The sequence below is a fragment of the Amblyomma mixtum genome, chromosome 1, assembly GCF_055824585.1.
Source record: "Amblyomma mixtum isolate Tamu chromosome 1, ASM5582458v1, whole genome shotgun sequence".
Lineage (NCBI taxonomy): Eukaryota > Metazoa > Arthropoda > Arachnida > Ixodida > Ixodidae > Amblyomma > Amblyomma mixtum.
Window position 1 is genome coordinate 28,611,357 of NC_143012.1, and position 18,357 is coordinate 28,629,713.

Genomic DNA, 18,357 nt, shown 5'->3' on the forward strand with positions numbered 1-18,357 from the left:
CGCCGACTTCGGCTTATTTGCGACACGGAGCCAGCCGTTAACGCGCTGTCGCGTTCAATAAGGTCTCCAGCTACCTAGATGAGCAAGTGGAAGAGACCATCCTTCTTTGCTTTTCTGGGTTCTTTTTTCGTTCTTCTTTTAGCCATGCAAATGTCCAACTGATTAGCCTTTCCATGCCTCACTATTCTTGGCCGATTTCCAAGTGTGGACTGCTGGCGGCCAAGACCAATGGTAGGGGCCCTAGGCTGAAAGGCCACCACAAATAATTCGTTCTCAACAAATGTTTTTCCCCTACTTCCTCTTCCCATTGGGGGTATGTGTCATTTAGTGATAGGACATTCTCTTGCAGTGATCGTGTACCTCTTTGAGAGAAGAGGCTGCGAGAGAGAAGGAAGAAGTGTCACGAGGCACCCGCACGCGTTAAACGGTTCGGACATTCAAGGGGCATACAAGGCATAAGTCAGCGCATAACCGTGCTGCGTACTACGAAATTCGTCACTCCGCGGTCTCACATCGACGGCACCCGCTGTGTACTGTGTCCTCGAGGCTCCTCAGAAGTAAGCTGGGTCCAAGACTTTCATAGCTGCGTGGGCGTACCGGAGCTGGACAGGGCCGAACTCCCCTTAATTGCGAGCCTGCGCCTGCCCCACATGGCCGCTTAATCAACCTTTACTGCTCCTCGCTACTCTCCGTTCTCTCCCATTTTTCGTCTGTGTGCCCTAGGCGGTTCTCTCTCATTATCAGTGAGGGCGTCCTTGCCGCTAATAGGCTGTTTCAGGTGACGTGGTCTGCATCTTCGCGTTCCACTCTGCGACCGCTCGCTATAGACTGACCGAACAACCACCGGCCGAGAATCTGATTGGTAGGGCGGCTCATCAGCATTTTCTGCGCGATTATTTAAAATTTGTTTCATCAAAACGCCATCTTATTCTGATACATATATATTCGGCACGTTTCTTGGTTGTGCGGCATTTGCGTTGCACGCTGATTGGTGGGCATGCAGTGACGTCACACATGACATCACTGCAACGCGCCACGTGGAGTGGTGTGAACAGTGACGTCACGCACACTGTCAAAGAAGCAGGCAAATAGTAATGAAAGGATTCGCCACCACAAAAAGCTGTTGATGAATCTCGCGTTGCACGGTGGGAACCGTCCTGTGAGAATTTATGCGAAAGCATCGGAGCCCTGTGTCCACGCACCCACCGTCGGTCTCAGCCTTTGCCACCTGCAAGGAGGCAAGTGGTAGGTGGAAGCCTTGCCAGATGGCTCTTACCACCTGCCAAGGTTGCTACACGGAACAGCCAGCTTTCTTTTGCCGCGGTTGGCAGGTGGCAAAGAGAAGAGGTAAATCTCCCTCTCCTGTTGTAAGAGAGAGGGAGAGACCGGAAAGTGGCTGCCACGAGAACTATATCACCTGCCAAGTTTAATTGCACGGAAGAGCCAGCTACAACCTGCCACCTTTCCTGGTTGGCAGGTGCAGGGTATATGCTTTCGCATAGTCGCTGCTAATGATAATGAGGTGTACTCCAAGTTTTTCTAGTCGACTTTGCCCTTCTGGCCATGCTGAGTTGCACCTCTGCGACAGGGCTGTATACGTACCTGAACCTCTGAGCACCAGCGTGAGCCATGATCCTGGAGGGCGTGCCCAAGGAGCTTCAAGGCGGTCTTCCGCCTATTACCACCGTACCACTGGGCTACGCCGAGACTCGCTGGAACCGGTACCTCGCCGTGGCTGTCATCGGGGCCCTGCTTACCGTCTCGGGGGCGTTCTTGGCGCCGGCCGGCCTGCGGTACTACTCGCCCTTCAGCACTCGCTGCAGCAGAGACCCCCCGCCGCCATCTTAACACTGCCTCTCAATTACGAATACAGTTGAACCTCGTTATAACGAAGTTGAGGAGGCCCGGCGCTTGCTTCGTTAGAGCCGTAGATTCGTTATAGCTCGCGCTGATCGAGCTTCCAATGGGAATTTATTATGACACAGCTTATTATAGCTCAATTTGTAACACAGACCTGGAACAAGCGATCCTCGCGTTCTGCCAGTGTGCTCGTTGTTGTGAGCTTTGGAGCTGAGTTACCAGCTGTGGTCTGACTTTTTATTTTTATTTATTACATACTGCTAGCTGGCCTCCTTGCCGAGGCTGTTGCAGGGTTGGGGCGTATTATACAAGGAGAGAAAATGACAGAAATGCAATGTTACTTTAAGAAGTTCTAAACACAGTGGTACAATGGGAAAAACGGTTTCCCTTCCTCCAGCCTTTGTGTACTCCGTCTCAGGTTTTAGGAAACGTGTTAATTGATACTAAAAATCACGCTGAAACTTTAGATCGTAGAGAGGAAACGTTCCAAACACCAATGACAAGAACAAAACGTTGCCTAGTTCGGGTTCCTGCGGTCCCTATACTATAGAACGGGAGGGGGGAGGGGGGTCAGAGATCTCTTGTCATTATTCGTTGGGGACGAAACCCTCTTAGACCCCCCTGATTTTAAACCCTTCGTATATATGTACAGATCTCTTTTACACTGAGTTGCAGTCAGCATAGTCTGTAGGTCTATAACGCAACAACAGACACGACGAAGAATTTCTTAGTGCCGTCATCTCCGTTTAATATCTTCTTATATATCTGAGATCACTGGAAGCTCGGCAAAATCAGATCGAATGCTTGCTCGTCCTTTGTTGGGGGCATCCTTGTTCTGTGCGTGAGGCTGAGAGTGCAAAGGTATAACGATCGTTTCTTTTCCCAGGTACGCGATCGGCTGTCAGTCCCCGCAATGCGGTGACTGGCTCGAGGACCTGAGCATGTCTATCAGCCCTCGGCGGAAGCCTTGCGACGACTTCTACGAGTTCGTATGCGCCAACAGGAACACCACGCAGGTGCAACGCTACACACTAAACAAAAATGCACCTATACGGGAGTAAAAAGGGAGCAAGCTGTGTTACTCCCTTTTTACTCCTTTCTCTTAACAGTGTATAGGGCAGGGTTGTCGCCACGAAGCAGGAGACGAGAGCGGTTGAATCCCAGCGCTCTTTTCGAAGCGGAATAACGACACAAACTGTCGGAACCGCTTTAGAGCCACTTGCATGCTGGCGGCATCTAATGTTTGCAAAAGCGACCGTATCCACGCGCTCGTTGCGTCTTTCAACTGTACTGCACTGTCACGAGTCGTATTAACTATTGTTCTCACGCGGTTAATCAAGCTCGACAGCTTTGCCTTGCTTCTCCAGATGCCGCCTCTGCATGCGTGAGCGTTCATCGCCTTACCTTTTTATAGGTAGCGTGATCTCGTCTGCTCGCGCTAGTGCCAACCGGATCGCACTATTCATATGGTACGAAACTCCGAACTCTAGACATGGCTTGTGGCCATTTTTGGGGAGTCAGCAGGAGGTGCCGCCTGTTAGCTGGGCAGTCAGCTATTGGCGGTGCCCCGCAATAGCTGTCCTTGATTCACCACAACCGCATTCCGAACGCTGTTGAGCAGTTCACCTGACTGCCGCAAGTGACGCGACAATCAGCTGACCTCCAAGCTTACCAGAGTGTCGTACTGTGGTACATGGGTACTAAAGGGAGCTTCGAAGCTGGTATGCTTAAAAGCGCTGAGCACGAACGGGAAGTTCCCAGTTATGGCTGCTCATTAACTTTTTTCACGTTATAGTTTTGGTCAAAAGTGGCTAGGCCACCGGGGTTGATGTAAAGGGCAGGACTTGAGAGAGCCATCCTTACCCTCCGGATATCGAACTTTATGAGCGTCCCGCTATGCATGTTTATACGCCGCACTTTGTGGCATGTGCATGCGGAGTAGCAGGTGTGTGCCCGCAGCTGGAATGCTGAATAGAGGGCCAGTTGGTGAATCATGTCTAGTAATGTGCCAATTAGCCAAAAGGATGCTACACAAGGCAGTGATGGGCATGAGTTGCTATAGTCCAGCCTTGTTCTGCGCTCTTAATTCTGTTATGTTAGAGTTGTAACTCTATCTTATGTAGCGTCTTTTTTTGCCTGGTTTTCACTAAAGCCCGTACATCAAAGTTGGTCTAGGGGCTGAAGTTTCCATCCTTCCAAACTGGCCCCTTGTGGCCATCTGCGCAGGCGCGCTTGGCACCTCCAGGAAACGGATCGCGCTATGCTGAAAATTTCTAATGGCGCCCTTTAACCACGCAGGCGGGCACCATCAACGCCTTCTTGAAGCTGCAGATTCGCGTGGCGCTGTCCTTCTTCAAGCAGCTGCTGCTGATCGACACCGAGATGCCGGACTCGAAATTAGTCAGCGCGCATCTGAAGACGGCGCGCTTCATGCAGCGGTGCATGCAGGAGGCCATCAACAGCGGCGACAACTTGGGTACGCAACTGCTTTTGTAAACTTGCCGCAGATTTAGTCCTTTTCGTTTGCGCTAGAGTAAGAGAACAAGACTTCATGCTTTGAGTGTGCGCATCCATGTATGTTCACCCTCAAACATAAGTTGTCAGTATATAAATATACACTGTAAACACAAAACAGTCTCTAAGGGAGTAAAAATGCAGTAAGCTGTTCTCTAGTGCACTCCCTTCTAGGAGCATACAGGAAATGATGGCCAAATGCCGGAGTAAGTATCGATAACTGCATACATGAAATGCTGAATCTTGGCAACGAAAGCATGTTTCTACCACAAAGCGTGGTACGTCGATGCAGTTAGTAATGGAAGCAAGCTTTTAAAAGCGGCACCGGAGGTCTTGAAGAATGCAAATACAGGAGGTCGAAACCTGGGCTAAAATCTCGTTACTGCTGAAACATGGCACATTTTGAAGAGGGAATTTGTTTCCCTTGCCAGTCGTAAGCATTCCGTATTTTAATGATGGAAATCTACCCCAGGACTTGGGTGGCATACATTTAAACACTAAGCTTTTATGGGAGTAAAAAAGGACTAAGTTGTCCTCTAGCGCACTCCCTTTATGGGCAGCGTATGCTGCCCAAGTTCCTGAGTAGGTTTCGATTTCCAAATATACGGAATGCTTGCTCTTGGCAACGGAGGCAAAACAGTGACTTGATACAGTTAGCAATGGGGGGAGGCCTTTCAATGCAGCGCCGGAGCTCTTAAGGTTAGCAAGTAGAGGCGGTTGAAACCTTGGTTAAAATTATCGTAACTGCCAGAACTTCGCATTTTCGGAAAGGGAACTTGTTTTCCTTGCAAAGAGTAAGTACTCCGTAGTTCTACCCCAGAGCTTGGGCAGCGAATACCCCGCCCTAAAAGGCAGTGCGCTAGAGGACAGTACTCCCTTTTTACTCATACAGAGTGTGCCCTATTCCGAAACATGATTTGTACTTTTACTTGGTCAGTGACTGTCATACTTTCATCATATAAGCTTGCATATTGCCATTTTTATATAACGAATTCTCGCTATATCGAACTACTTCGCGATCCCCTTCGAGTTCGATATATTTGCTTTCGACTGTATAGCAGCGCCTCGTCGCGGCGCGCAGACTTTGTGTCCGACTTCCTGGCGCAGTACAACCTGTCGTGGCCGCCGGTGGAAAGCGTCAAGGAGCGCAGCGGCCGCGAGGACAGCTCCGTGATCGACGTGCTCGTCGAGCTGAGCCTGATGCGCGGCGTGCACGTGCTCCTGCGCATAGTGCCCGACGTGTACTTCAAGCGGCGCGGCTTCTACTCGCTCCACGTCGAGTTCAACCTGGCCTTCATGTACGAGTGGGCCGCCGTGCGTCGCCTGCTGCTCGCCTCTGGGCGCCTGGCCGCCTTCTTCGAGATCAGCGCCGTGCTGCTCTCCGGAAGGTGCGCACGCCCTCATTTGAGCCCAGGTGACCCGACAACAGGAGGAGGTTTAGCAAGGTCATCTCAACTCGGCGACTATGCGTTTACATGAACTCGATAGCAGCGAATCAGGAAAGTAACGGCGCGCTATCGAAGGCGAGAGGGCGCGATAGAGTAGCAAACCGGCTCCTACTCCAGATAATCCTACTCCCCGATATGAAAAGGATTAGGTTCCATCGGCTGAGGGGGCCTGGCGAGTCAATCCAACTCCCCAGGTGGTTGAAATTTCCGGAGCCCTCCACTACGGCGTCCCTCATAGCCTTTGTCGCTTTGGGACGTTAAACCCCATAAACTCCTGCTGTCGAGTTGACATGAACCCGCCAGACAAACTTCACTTGGACAGACCGACTCGTCTCGATGTATCGTTGTCGAGTTCATGGTAATGCCGAGAATGCAGCACGGTGTTTCCTTTTACCGGAATTCTGGTGCCTTTCCAGTCTAAAATTAATGCGCTTCAGTGATAAATACAAGCTTCAGTGTAGCACGAAGCGTGCGCTGTAGTGATATAGGCATGAACGCATGTTCGTCTGGACTCTAGTGTTCATGGTGACCGTAGGGGCATGGATCTTGGCGTGTGGCGGAGCCCAGGCAGGGAGAGACGTTCTACATACACTGCCGGAGTTTTGTGCCTAGATGATCTTTTGCACTATCGGGCAACGGTGGCTGCCAACTCTGTCGCATCGAACAGTTTGTTATTACAACAGGGCATTCTCTACAACAGATCAGACTGACAACAGGACTGTATCTGTCGTCCAACAGATCAGTCTGCCGAAGGACAGTGCAGTCTTGTTGCACAATAACAATAGACTTGTCGCACAACAGGATATGCTGTTGTATTTTTCGATAAGATTTTTACAAGGTCTGACGCTCTCTGGGCAGTGGCAGAAATTCGCGCGCTACTGGTTGAAAACAAAAGGATGTCGGAGACGCGGTAGTACTAGTGGTTTTTATTTAAAGTATGGATAAAAGGAAATAGAATATTTTTGCTCGCCCCGGCATCGCTACGGGAAGCAGGCACAATCTGGTACCACGGGGCGCCTCAGCGCCTGCGAAGTGGCAGGCGTGCACTTGACAGCTGCCGCCACCTGTCGCATGTACCTTTTGCTAACATAAACTGCGCATGCGCAGTAGCGGCTGGCGGTTTGTTTTTAACCAGTGGAAGTGCAGGAGGAGAGGCTTGCGTGAGCAAGCGGCCGTGTGAAAATGACGGATTCCTTGCCGTCATCGCTCCACGGGATCAAATACGTAACCAATCAGAATAACCAATCAGAATGTACCTTATGTGTAGACATGCAATCAGATGTGCTCTCAGCAGAGCCCGTCCTGCAGACCAGGATAACAATCCCAAAGGACAGCTATAGTGAACGCGGCAGTAGTCTGTTACGATTGGTTTATAGGGTTTAAACTCCCCAAGGCGACTCAGGTTATGACAGGTGCAGTAGTGGAGGGCTCCACAATACAAGGACCTCTAGCATTTCGCCTCCATATAAATGCGATTGCCGCGGCCGGGTTGAACCCGTGTGTTCTGGGCCGGCAGCTGAGTACCATAACCACTGAACGGCTGTAGTCTGTTACGACGTACTACGCCGTTTATCCAGGACAAAGTTCCATGCAAAGCAACCGTCGTGGCTGCGATATGTGCGCAGGCGTCCGCACCCGCAGCTGGTGGAGCGGCTTATGGTTCTGGACAACATGCTGCTGACGGCAGCTCTTCCGCCGCTCGGCGACCGGCCCAACATGACCACTTCGTACGTGCGCTTCGGCGACCTCAGCAACATGACGGGCCCCACGTTCCCTGGCCGGCTGCTGTTGGACGCCGTAAACCGGGTGCTGCCTGAACACCGGCGGCTGGGCGAGGATGACGAGCTGCTCGTCACCAACGGCCCCTACCTGCGCGCCATTGGACAGCTGCTGGGGCCAACCCCGGCCTCCGAGACGCTGCGCGCCTACGTCAGCCTCATGCTGGTGGGTGCATACCTTTCACTCAGGCCACAGTGGCCGCCATGTTGATGTACATGAAGCACTGCGAAAGACCGTGCGGATGTCTGATTGGCTCATCATCGCTCAGTGCATCTGAGCGGGCGCGAACGTCCGGAAACAGGCCAAACGTCCCCAAGACAACACTGCGGGCGAGAAAAAGACACAGAGTTCTGACCCTCAAGCTGCCTTGAAAGTCGGACTTGCCAGTCGGTGCTTCTCTCTTCGTATCGTCTCACACCTTTTGCACTCCTTAGAAACGCATTCGTACTAACTCGCCGAACTGCCGGTCTCAGTTTTGTAACGTCTTGTGTCGTTTGCTCCCTAAATAACAACCCTCCTTGCAGAACACAATTTATTTTCTTACTATGAAATCCCCGAGGGCATTATATACTGAGAGTAGCGTGCACAAAAATTAGCAGAGCGAAACGTCACCTGGAAGGTGGCTAACGAGTTGGTTAAGCCTGGTAGGTTGCGAAAGCAAAAGCGCAGCGCCTCCAACTGAAGGAACGCAGTGCGCCGCGTCTACAGGTTACGCGTGGCTACCGGCCGCCGCTGCGCGACTCAAAGCGTCTTCGGTAATTTTTTTATATTTTGTTTTTAATGTTGTTGCGACTGAGGGAAAGAAAACAATCTACAGCTAGTATAACGTCACAGCGGCAGTAGCGCCACAGGTGCGCGGCGCGGCGTAACTGCAGCCGGGCTATCTGAAGGAGCGAGTTGGTCGCCCATATTCACTCCGCTAAAGGTCAAACGTAACTGCGGACGGGTCACGCGAAGGCTTGAAAGTGCGAATAGTATTGCTTTCGCAATAATATGTCAAGAGCTGCTGTCAGACTTCGCATCACCGACTGCCGTAATCGTGAGTCAATTTTTAGAGGTAACGTAGTCGATGGTGGCAGCAATGGAGGCGGTCCCGCTCGTTGCTTGCGTGGTGCTTGAGAAGGTCATCCGTTCTGAACTCCCGGCCTTTGGCGCGCTGCGCAGATGCGCTACCTGGCCCCGTCCACGTCATCTCGGCTGGTGGCCAGCCAGCTGCCGGTCGAGGGGAACGCGCTGAACACGATGCTGTTTCGTCTGGCGCACTGCGTGGCCGACGCCCTCCAGCTGGCGCCGTACGCCATGGGTGACCTGTTTGTGCGCTGGCACCTGGACGAGGGTGAGCTAGAGGGTGCCCGCGACATCGTGCGAAGGGTGCGCAACGCCACGCGCGACGGCTTCTTGACGTTGCGCTGGATCGACCCGGAGACGCGGCGCGGCGCCCTGCGACGTATCGACAACCTGGCCTCTCTCGTTGGACATCCGGATAACGTGTCCAGGTGACGACCCTCATGCTTCTGCTGCTAACGGCGCCTGTAGTGGACGCGAAGGATGGCGGGCCCCTCCCCAAAAATCTGTCGCGCGCATCTTTCAGCCCATGAGCTTTATTTATTTGCTAACAAATGCTTTCAACATCTTAGTTCCCGGGCTAAATTCCTGGGCTGATGGTTAAGGACGAAGGAAAACATTATTGGGGGCCTGTATGGCTTATGGAGCGCTCGCACCGCTAAGGTCCGTTGATGATCTGCCGAGTCCGAATGAAGGCCAACACTCCAGGAGGAATATGGAACTGGGGGGGGGGGGGGGGGGGGGGGGGGGGGCGTAATAGACCTTTAGAATAGGTGACCCCCTATCGTTTAGGGGCATAGGGGATAGCGGGGCGCCAGTGCGCAGGCGCTACATGTGTATGGTCCGAGTCTGTTCTGCAGTGTACTTGCAGCGACGTTTGGACATCTGGGACAGTGAGCTGTTTACGCCAGCTGTAGAGCGTACTTGGATGACAACAGTATTTGTAGAAACTCTAACTTCGACGGATGTAATTTTGCCTACGGGCAACCATGGACATTCCGAATCCATATCGGGCAATCGCAATGCAATAAACATCAGTCTTCTGTTCACTTCCGTACGTGGTGCGTGTCGTTATTTTCGCTCCTCTGAGTTTCTATATTTTGGTGCCGAAACCCGGGAAGAGTCGATCCAGTTTATCAGCAATGGACTTGTGAACCGCAAAGAAACGCGACCCACCAGCATCAACAACGAGGCAGCCACCGCAGACGTGCGAAACAGCGCACGCCCAGCAACTGCGCAGCGAGGCCCAGCGGCGCTTCTCTGCCACGAAACCTGAGACGCAGTTATGAAGCGGCTCAGCCCGAAGAGGGCAGCGCTGAGAACGCAGGTGACGACGCTGCTCGCTGCCATAGACTCGTCGCTCGAGAGCGAGGCAGACGAGAAGAGCTTCACTGTTTTGTTGGCAAGGTTAAACGCCTTGCAGAAAAAACTAACGGAAGTGGATGCAGCCATAGAGAAGGTCGTACCAGACAGCGATGCGGAAGACGACTACATGCGCACCGTCGAGTTAAACGACCAGATCGTCACATACATGGCGAAGCTGGACCAGGAAGTGAAGGAGGCACAACAGAAGAGATCGGTGGCCGAAAGATCGACATGCCCCCAAAAGGAAGAAGGAATAGGCGTTGCATCAAAAGTGAAACTACCGAAATTGGAGTTACAACGATATGGTGGTGCCACAACAGAATGGCAGCCGTTCTGGCAACAGTTTCGGCACGCCGTTCACGACAACGCTGCACTCACCAACTCCGAGAAGTTTCTCTACCTGCGATCAACGCTTACAGGCAAGGCATTGTCAGCTGTGGCAGGCATTCAGGCGACAGGAGAAAATTACGACGCCGCCATCGACCTCCTCAAAGAACGCTTCGGTCGGCCTGATGTCCTGATTCAAGAACATCTGACGCAGCTACTCGACTTACCACCGGTACGAAATGCAAACGAGGTGAGCACTTTACGACGACTATACGATCACCTGCAGCGTAATATGGCCGCACTAACGACTCTAGGCGTGCAGAGTAGCAGTTACGAAGCTATGTTGTGCTCTGCACTGCTTAGGATGCTACCAGTTGGCCTCGTCGTGGAGTATCACAAGTGCCGCTCTTCAGATAAAGCGAATGACAATCTGAAGATAGAGAAATTGCTAGAGTTCCTGAAGTTGGAAGTCGAGAGTAGAGAGAAAGCACTTCAAGTTGGCCAATGGGAAAACAATGACGCTAGTCACAAAACCAGAATAGAGAAGGAAAGGGCCAGAACTCCCAAATGGTCAGCCACTCTCAGGGGCTCAGCAGCATCTCTCTTAAGTAGCCAACCCAAACAGACTGAGGCCTGTGCATTTTGTGCTTCGAAGGGTCACGTTGCACAGGAGTGCCAGGCATCACTGTCTTTGGAAGAAAAGAGAAACAAGTTGCGTAAAGCAGGTCGGTGTTATCGGTGCGCAATCAGAGGACATACTTCTCAGGAGTGTCGCAACAAAAGAGTGAAATGTAAAAATTGTGGAAGAAGACACATCACTCCGATGTGCGATCCAACCTGGAAGAGATCAGATAACACGGCGACTGAGTTGCACTCTGCGACGCACAATAAGGCACGAAAGACGTCCGCCGTGCTGCTCCAGACAGCTCAGGTCTGGGCGGAGGGTAGCCAACGAAGAGTCCTCAGCCGTGCACTTTTTGATGGCGGAAGTCAAAGAACCTTTGTAACAGAGGAACTTTCACGCCAGCTACGTCTAGAGGTACTGGGTGAGGAAGATATTACCATCTATCCTTTCGGTGGAACAGGCAATATTATCAAAGAAAAGCGCAGACGAATGCGAATTTGGTTAAGGGGCCAGTACGACCGAAGGGATCATTGTTTGGAAGCCTTGGAGATACCTGAAATCTGTACTGACGAGCTTCTGATCCCTGAGGATGTGGTACAAGAAGTCAGAAATAAAGTGACTGAGCTTGCTGATGTTACCTTGCCACCTGCACAGTTAACAAGCAATGGCATTGGTATTCTGATCGGTGCTGACTATTATTGGACTCTAGTGACCGGCGAAGTACAGAAGATGCAGGGTGGTCTGGTGGCTATTAGGACACACTTCGGGTGGACACTTCAGGGAGCCATTCCCCACAGCAACGGCAGTGCAACCGTAGCTGTCCTTCGAGCCAGTGTAAGGGAAAACACCAGTGCACTGGCCACCGAGCTCGGGTCATTCTGGGAGCTGGAAAGCATGGATATTTCCGAACCCCCTCCACATAAGCAAGAACATGAAGAAGTTCATAAGGCTTTTGAATCCTCCATTAAACATATCGATGGGAGGTACGAAGTGGCTCTTCCATGGAAGCCAGTGAATTTTCATCTTGCCGACAGCGAAGCAGTCGCGAGGAAACGCTTGGCTAGTCTCACGAAGAAACTATTGAAAGATGAGACAATGCTGAATAAGTACGATGAGGCCATACGTCAGTACCTCGAACACGGATTCGCTGAGAAGCTTCCAAAGAACGAAGTCAGCCAGACGGAGAATAGAGTGTCTTATATGCCTCACCGGGCGGTGCTACGACCTGATAGCCTGTCAACTAAGGTCAGAGTCGTGTTCGATGCGTCATCAAGTGATGCGGGTTGCGTGGCACTCAACGAAGCACTAGATTCGGGACCGAACTTAAACCCGGACCTCTTGAAAATGGTGCTGAATTTCAGAACGCACCGCATCGGACTCAGTGCAGATATCGAAAAGGCATTTCTGCAAATCTCACTGAGAAAAGACGATCGTGACGCTGTACGCTTCTTCTGGTATGAGCAGGTACCCACAAAGAAAAGCCCGAACCCCCCGCTAGAAGTCTGGAGAATGGCAAGGGTCCCGTTCGGAGTAACCAGCAGTCCATTCCTACTTGCCGCGACAATACGCCACCATCTGCATACGATTAACGACTGTTCTGGCACAGCAACCACGCTTGAAGAGAGCTTCTACGTCGACGACCTCATCACAGGCACAGACACAGAAGAAGAAGCTGAAGAATTCTATCGACAGGCAGTGCGCATAATGAAAGAGGCAAGCATGACTCTTCGAAAGTGGAATTCAAATTCCAAAAGACTACAGGAGATTTTGAGAAGGAAAAAACTGGGTGTCCAACAAGCCAAGTTGAATGTCCCACAGCCAACACCACGCGCGTGTTAGGACTTGTATGGGATAAAGAAGAAGATCTCTTGGCCTTTTCAATGGAACCTTTCTTGGAATTTCTAGACCGGAACTGCAACACAAAAAGATTTATCCTTCAGGCATCGGCGCGCATTTACGATCCCCTCGGGTTGATCTCCCCGGTCACTGTGACAGCTAAGTTGATGTTCCAGACGCTCTGGGAACTAGGCGTTGACTGGGATGCACCGTTGCCTGAAGAGGTACAAACAGCGTGGACGCAGTGGCACACAGCACTGCATAACTTAACAGCAATAACTGTTCCAAGATGGTGCCTCAGTGCTGCCGATGACGAATTGCAGATCCATATCTTTACGGATGCAAGCCCCAAGGCATACGGAGCCGTTGCCTACTTGCGCGCATGTCGACAAGGCAGGCCGACAGTAACCTTGCTCTTGGCGAAATCGAGAGTGGCCCCGCTGAAGAAGCTTTCTCTCCCAAGACTTGAACTGATGGGAATGCTAATGGGCGCCAAGCTGAAAGACTACCTGTCTCGATCGCTGAGTCTCCGAGTGGAAGAGTGGTTTCTGTGGACAGATTCGACAATCGCGCTTCACTGGGTGAGGGGTTCTGCTCAACAGTGGAAACCATTCGTCGCCAACCGCGTGCTGGAAATACAGCAACTGACTGATCCAGACATCTGGAACTACTGCCCAGGAAAGGAAAACTCGGCTGACCTCCTTACCCGAGGAGTTTCCCCTGAGGTGCTCACGTCAACCAGGATTTGGTGGCAAGGACCTTCTTGGCTCACCGAGCCTCGCGCTAACTGGCCACGCAGCGAGATCGTCTCTGGAGATACAACTGGCGATGAAGAAAGGAAGCCAGTTCATGTTCACAGTGTGACACAAGGAGGGGAAGAATCTGTTCTACCTTTTAAACGCTACAGTTCAGTGTTTAAGCTGGTGAGAGTTGTCGCCTGGATGCAACGATATCTGTATAACTCAAGACATCCCACCGAGAGACGGAACGGATATCTGACAGCAGAAGAGACGAACAACGCTCAAATTTGCCTGATCAAAGATGTACAACGCGAGGCTTTTCCCGAAGAGCTCCAGTGCATTCGTCGCTCAGCGCGAATACCGAACGCGTCTCCAATACGTGACCTCAATGTCTTCTTAGACGATCACGGAATATTAAGAGTTGGGGGACGCCTGAAGTATGCCGAGCTTTCCTACAATGCCAAGCATCCTATTGTTCTCCCAGCGAGCCATCGCTTCATCGAGCTGTTAGTTGACGGAACGCACAGGCGCCTTTTACATGCTGGACCACTTGAAACGCTCACAGAACTAAGAGAGCAGTTCTGGATAATGAAGGGAAGACAAGTGGTAAAAAGGGTGCTCAAGAAATGCGTGACCTGCGACCGCCTCAACAGCCGAGCAGCCACTGAGGCAGTGGCTCCCTTACCTCCTGAAAGGGTAACACAAGCGTTGCCTTTTGAGGTGACAGGCATAGATTTTGCCGGTCCGCTCAACACCAAAGATCAAGGCAAAAACAAGAAGTCTTACATTCTCCTTTTCACATGTGCTGTCACACGAGCGATACATCTTGAATTGGTGACAGACATGTCTGCCTCAAGCTTCTTCAAGGCGTTCAGAAGATTTGTCGCAAGAAGAGGAGTGTGTCGAGTTATTTTCTCGGACAACGCAAAAACATTCCAATGTGCGTCACGGGATCTAAGAAAGATGTGGAAAACCATTCGTAGAGAAGAGCTGCAAAGATATTTTGCGGACCATCGGATCCAATGGAAGTTCATCGCCGAAAGAGCTCCTTGGTGGGGCGGCTTTTGGGAGAGATTGGTACGATCTGTGAAGTCTTCACTCAAAAAAGTGTTGGGGAACAGCTACTGCAATTTTGAGGAGCTTGCAACAGTCCTCACAGAAATTGAGGCCGTCATCAACTCCAGACCCCTCACATACGTGTACGCAGAAGCAACTGAACCGGAACCTCTCACTCCGTCGCATTTTCTGGTGGGAAAGCGTCTGACCTCCCTACCCACCGTTTCTAGTTCCGCATCTGAGCCGCCTCGGTCAGACAACCTTGACAGCAGTTGGAGATATCGTCAAAGGATGGCTGACCACTTCTGGCGTAGGTGGCAGAAGGAGTACTTGAACAGTCTGCGCACTGCACATTTCAACGTACCGACAGCATCGAACGCAATCAAGAAAGGTACCTTGGTACTAGTATACGAGCATCTTCTGCCACGGCAACTCTGGAAGATGGGAGAAGTCATCGAGGTGTTAGTCGGACGTGACGGACGGACCCGGGCCTGCATGGTGCGCCTACCGAGTGGAACTGTGGTTCGAAGACCAGTGCAACTGTTGTACCCCCTCGAATCCCTCTACGAATGAGCTAAGGCTCATTGGGGGGGAGTATGTAGAAACTCTAACTTCGACGGATGTAATTTTGCCTACGGGCAACCATGGACATTCCGAATCCATATCGGGCAATCGCAATGCAATAAACATCAGTCTTCTGTTCACTTCCGTACGTGGTGCGTGTCGTTATTTTCGCTCCTCTGAGTTTCTATAGTATTAGTCCACTTTACGGGGGTGTGCTAGAAGGTTCCAGTGGCTTTATAACGATATTAAGTATGATTGCAGGGCAAATACTGTCCCTTGAGCCGGATAGTAATCACATGGTTTTTACCGCAGTCGCCATCGGTCAATGCGTGTTATTCTCTAACTTCAGGTCCAGAGTTCAGGGCCGAGATTTATCTGGGGCTGTACAGGTGCCGTCGACGCGACGCTCTCGCACAACAGCCTTGTTTAATAAATGTGCAGCCGGTGGGTCGCGGTTTTTGATTTCAAGGACAATGGCAAACATTTGCGCATGTACACAAAATTGAGTACACAAGGAAGACTGCGTAGACAGACATATGGAAGTCAGTCTTTCGGGGCCAGCAGTAAGGTCATAAGACCCCGGAAGCGGGCTTCGCTATACAGTACGCCAGTCGGTGCTCTCGATAATATATCATCGGCCAGGCTCAAAACCACTGGCGGACAACGCTAACTTTTCCACTGATGTGCGGTTTAGCACAGGACACGTCTTACGCTACCTACGGTCACTGTAGCGAGCTTCCTAATCTAGTCTCAAAGACAGCAAGGAAACCAGGCTGCCGTGACCGCGAAAAAAAAATCAACAGACTGGCGGCGATGCAGTCGCCGGCCTTTGTCGGCTGCGAGATTCTCCTCTGGATCATGACAAATCTCCTGATGCCATGAGAAAAGATAAGGACACCCTGGCTGCTTTTGGCATGCAAACCCCAATCTGCTCACTCATCTTGGATGCAGCGTTCTAACCGGATACAGGAAGAGATAAAAGAAAGCCTAATTACGTATCCGTGCGATGAACACCGCGGCGTCCTCCCAGGGTGGACCAGCTGAACAAGCACTACGCCTTCCTGCCGGCCATGCGGGGCAGCTACGCTCGCATGCTGACGGCTAGCCGGGACGCGGACGCGCGCCGGCTGCTGCGGCGTCTGCGCTCCGAGGCGCCCTTCTTCCCGGCCGTCGACGTGGAGCTGCCCATGATCCTGGTGAACGCCTTCTACCTGCCCATCTACCACGTGATGGTCATCCCGCCGGCCATCATGTTCGCGCCCTTCTACCGACGCGCGCTGCCCGCGGCGCTCAACTACGGCTCGCTAGGGCACGTCGTGGGTCATGAGATCACCCACGGCTTCGACCCAGAGCTCAGCCTGTACAACGAGTCCGGCCTGCGCGAGGACTGGTGGACGCCGCGGTCGCGCGCTAACTTCGACGAGCGCGTCAAATGCCTGCGCCGGCTGTACAACGAGGCTCCCTGGGCGCGCGGGGTCAACTACGGGGACACGGCGCTCTCCGAGAACTTCGCCGACTGCGGGGGACTCGACAAGGTCTACCGGTAATAGACCGCGCGCGCACAGATCACGAGGTTGTGATCGACATCCGCGAGTTCATGCCACATCTCAACGATAGCACTTCGTGACAAAAAGTTCCCTACTTATATGTGTCAGATATAGCGATGAAAAAAAAAGCATCGTCAACTCAGCTGCGTTCACTGGAGGACAAAGGCCTCTCCTCTGCACGAGACGATATCGTACCCGGATATATCGAATTACTGGCTATATCGAACTCCAATTTCGACGGTCATTTGATGTATCGAACGGCGCTCCATGACCGTGCGAGTGGCACTTATCCTATAGTGGCTATCCTAGTGGCGCTCTTTGATCACTTTTCGCGCTCGTAGGCGGCTTGGCTGCACGACCTTTTGATATGGCAACGTTAGCGCTGTGAAACTGCCTGACGATGTGAACGTGGGAGTGTGCGTGGTGGTGACCTTCGGTCTCCTACACATCGCTGTGGTACGGTGAAGGCAACCTAACTAGAGCCTAGTGAATCGGAACCTTAATTCTATTAATCAATTATCGTTATAGTGATATTAACGTTCAAGTCGTATTTAGACGCCCGTGCGAGGGCCACAGGAAGGACACTGCAGTACTACGAAGTGCCGACGGTGGCGCGCTCTGCAGGTCCTTCAAGACCCTGGGGCCGCAGCCGGCGCACACGCTGAGCGGCGAGAGCTACACGGCAGACCAGATGTTCTTCATCAGCAGCTGCTACAAGTGGTGTACCGTAGAGGGCGCCATGCACGGCCGCTCCGCTGGCCCCGCCGACGAGGCGGACACCATCAAATTCTACTCGCCCATGCACATGCGGTGCAACGTGCCGCTCATGAATATGCCAGAGTTCGCCGAGCACTTCCGCTGCGCGCCGGGAACCGTCATGAACCCGAGCGCGCGCTGCGAGACCTTCTAGCTGAGGGGCGTGGCGCGCGCTCTCTCGAATGCCTCATAAACGTCGCGAAAAATTTCTTCAAGGAGTTCGTTCCTACGTGTCCGCGTAGCTTTGCTTGTTCAATACCCCTGTTTCAATGTTATGGTCACATCGCTCGCTTCGCAAAAGTGCCCCTCAGGACACCCCTGTTCGCAAGGGCGTCCGCAGAATTTTTTGCAGGGGGGGGGCCCCGTTGGTGCCCCGGGGGGGGGGGGGGGGGTATGTTCGGAGTAAATTTATTTATTTATATATAAATAAAAATTAAACAAAATGCACACATGAAAGAAAATTACAAACAGCAAATTAAAGCGCGGCTAGGAGAGGTACATTGGAGTTTATCAACGAAGAAAGAACTAAAATTAATAAAAATGCAAAAAGATGCTATATCACTTCGTGGAGAAGAGTGCTCAGTCTTGCTGCATACGGGTTCTCGACTCACTCGGATTGATGACCAGCACACAGCACAATATGTTCACAAACACGCAACTACAGTCACTCAGTCAGTCTTCCTTGAACAGCAACTGTAGGCGCCTCGGATTTTTCTGGGCGAATTGCGTAATTACACGTGTGATAAATTCACTTCTGTGCTTCATTACACGCTCTCGGTGCACACTCATCATACACATTGATTGGAAAAACTGTTGAACGCGTACGTTGAAAACAAAAGATGACTATATATACAACGAAAACTTATTTACAAGAT

The 18,357-nt window shown here is 51.8% G+C and overlaps 1 protein-coding gene across 1 annotated transcript; it reads left to right on the forward strand.

The window, feature by feature from the left end:
- Positions 1-1,488: 1,488 nt before the first annotated feature.
- Positions 1,489-17,793, forward strand: LOC149365879 (endothelin-converting enzyme 1-like). The gene is made up of 8 exons (XM_089546965.1): positions 1,489-1,793; positions 2,747-2,876; positions 4,159-4,336; positions 5,456-5,762; positions 7,448-7,766; positions 8,766-9,097; positions 16,210-16,722; positions 17,351-17,793. Exons 1-8 carry the CDS (start codon positions 1,630-1,632, stop codon positions 17,634-17,636), a joined length of 2,229 nt encoding a protein of 742 aa, XP_089403091.1. The 5' UTR covers positions 1,489-1,629; the 3' UTR covers positions 17,637-17,793.
- Positions 17,794-18,357: the final 564 nt, after the last annotated feature.

What these genes read in the sequence shown, in the direction of transcription:
- LOC149365879 (XM_089546965.1), top strand. Translation starts at nt 1,630, where the DNA reads ATGATCCTGGAGGGCGTGCCCAAGGAGCTTCAAGGCGGTCTTCCGCCT. An exon ending in CCAACAGGAACACCACGCAG is followed by an intron (nt 2,877 to 4,158) that starts GTGCAACGCTAC and finishes TTAACCACGCAG; the next exon opens with GCGGGCACCATCAACGCCTT. An exon ending in CAACAGCGGCGACAACTTGG is followed by an intron (nt 4,337 to 5,455) that starts GTACGCAACTGC and finishes CGCGGCGCGCAG; the next exon opens with ACTTTGTGTCCGACTTCCTG.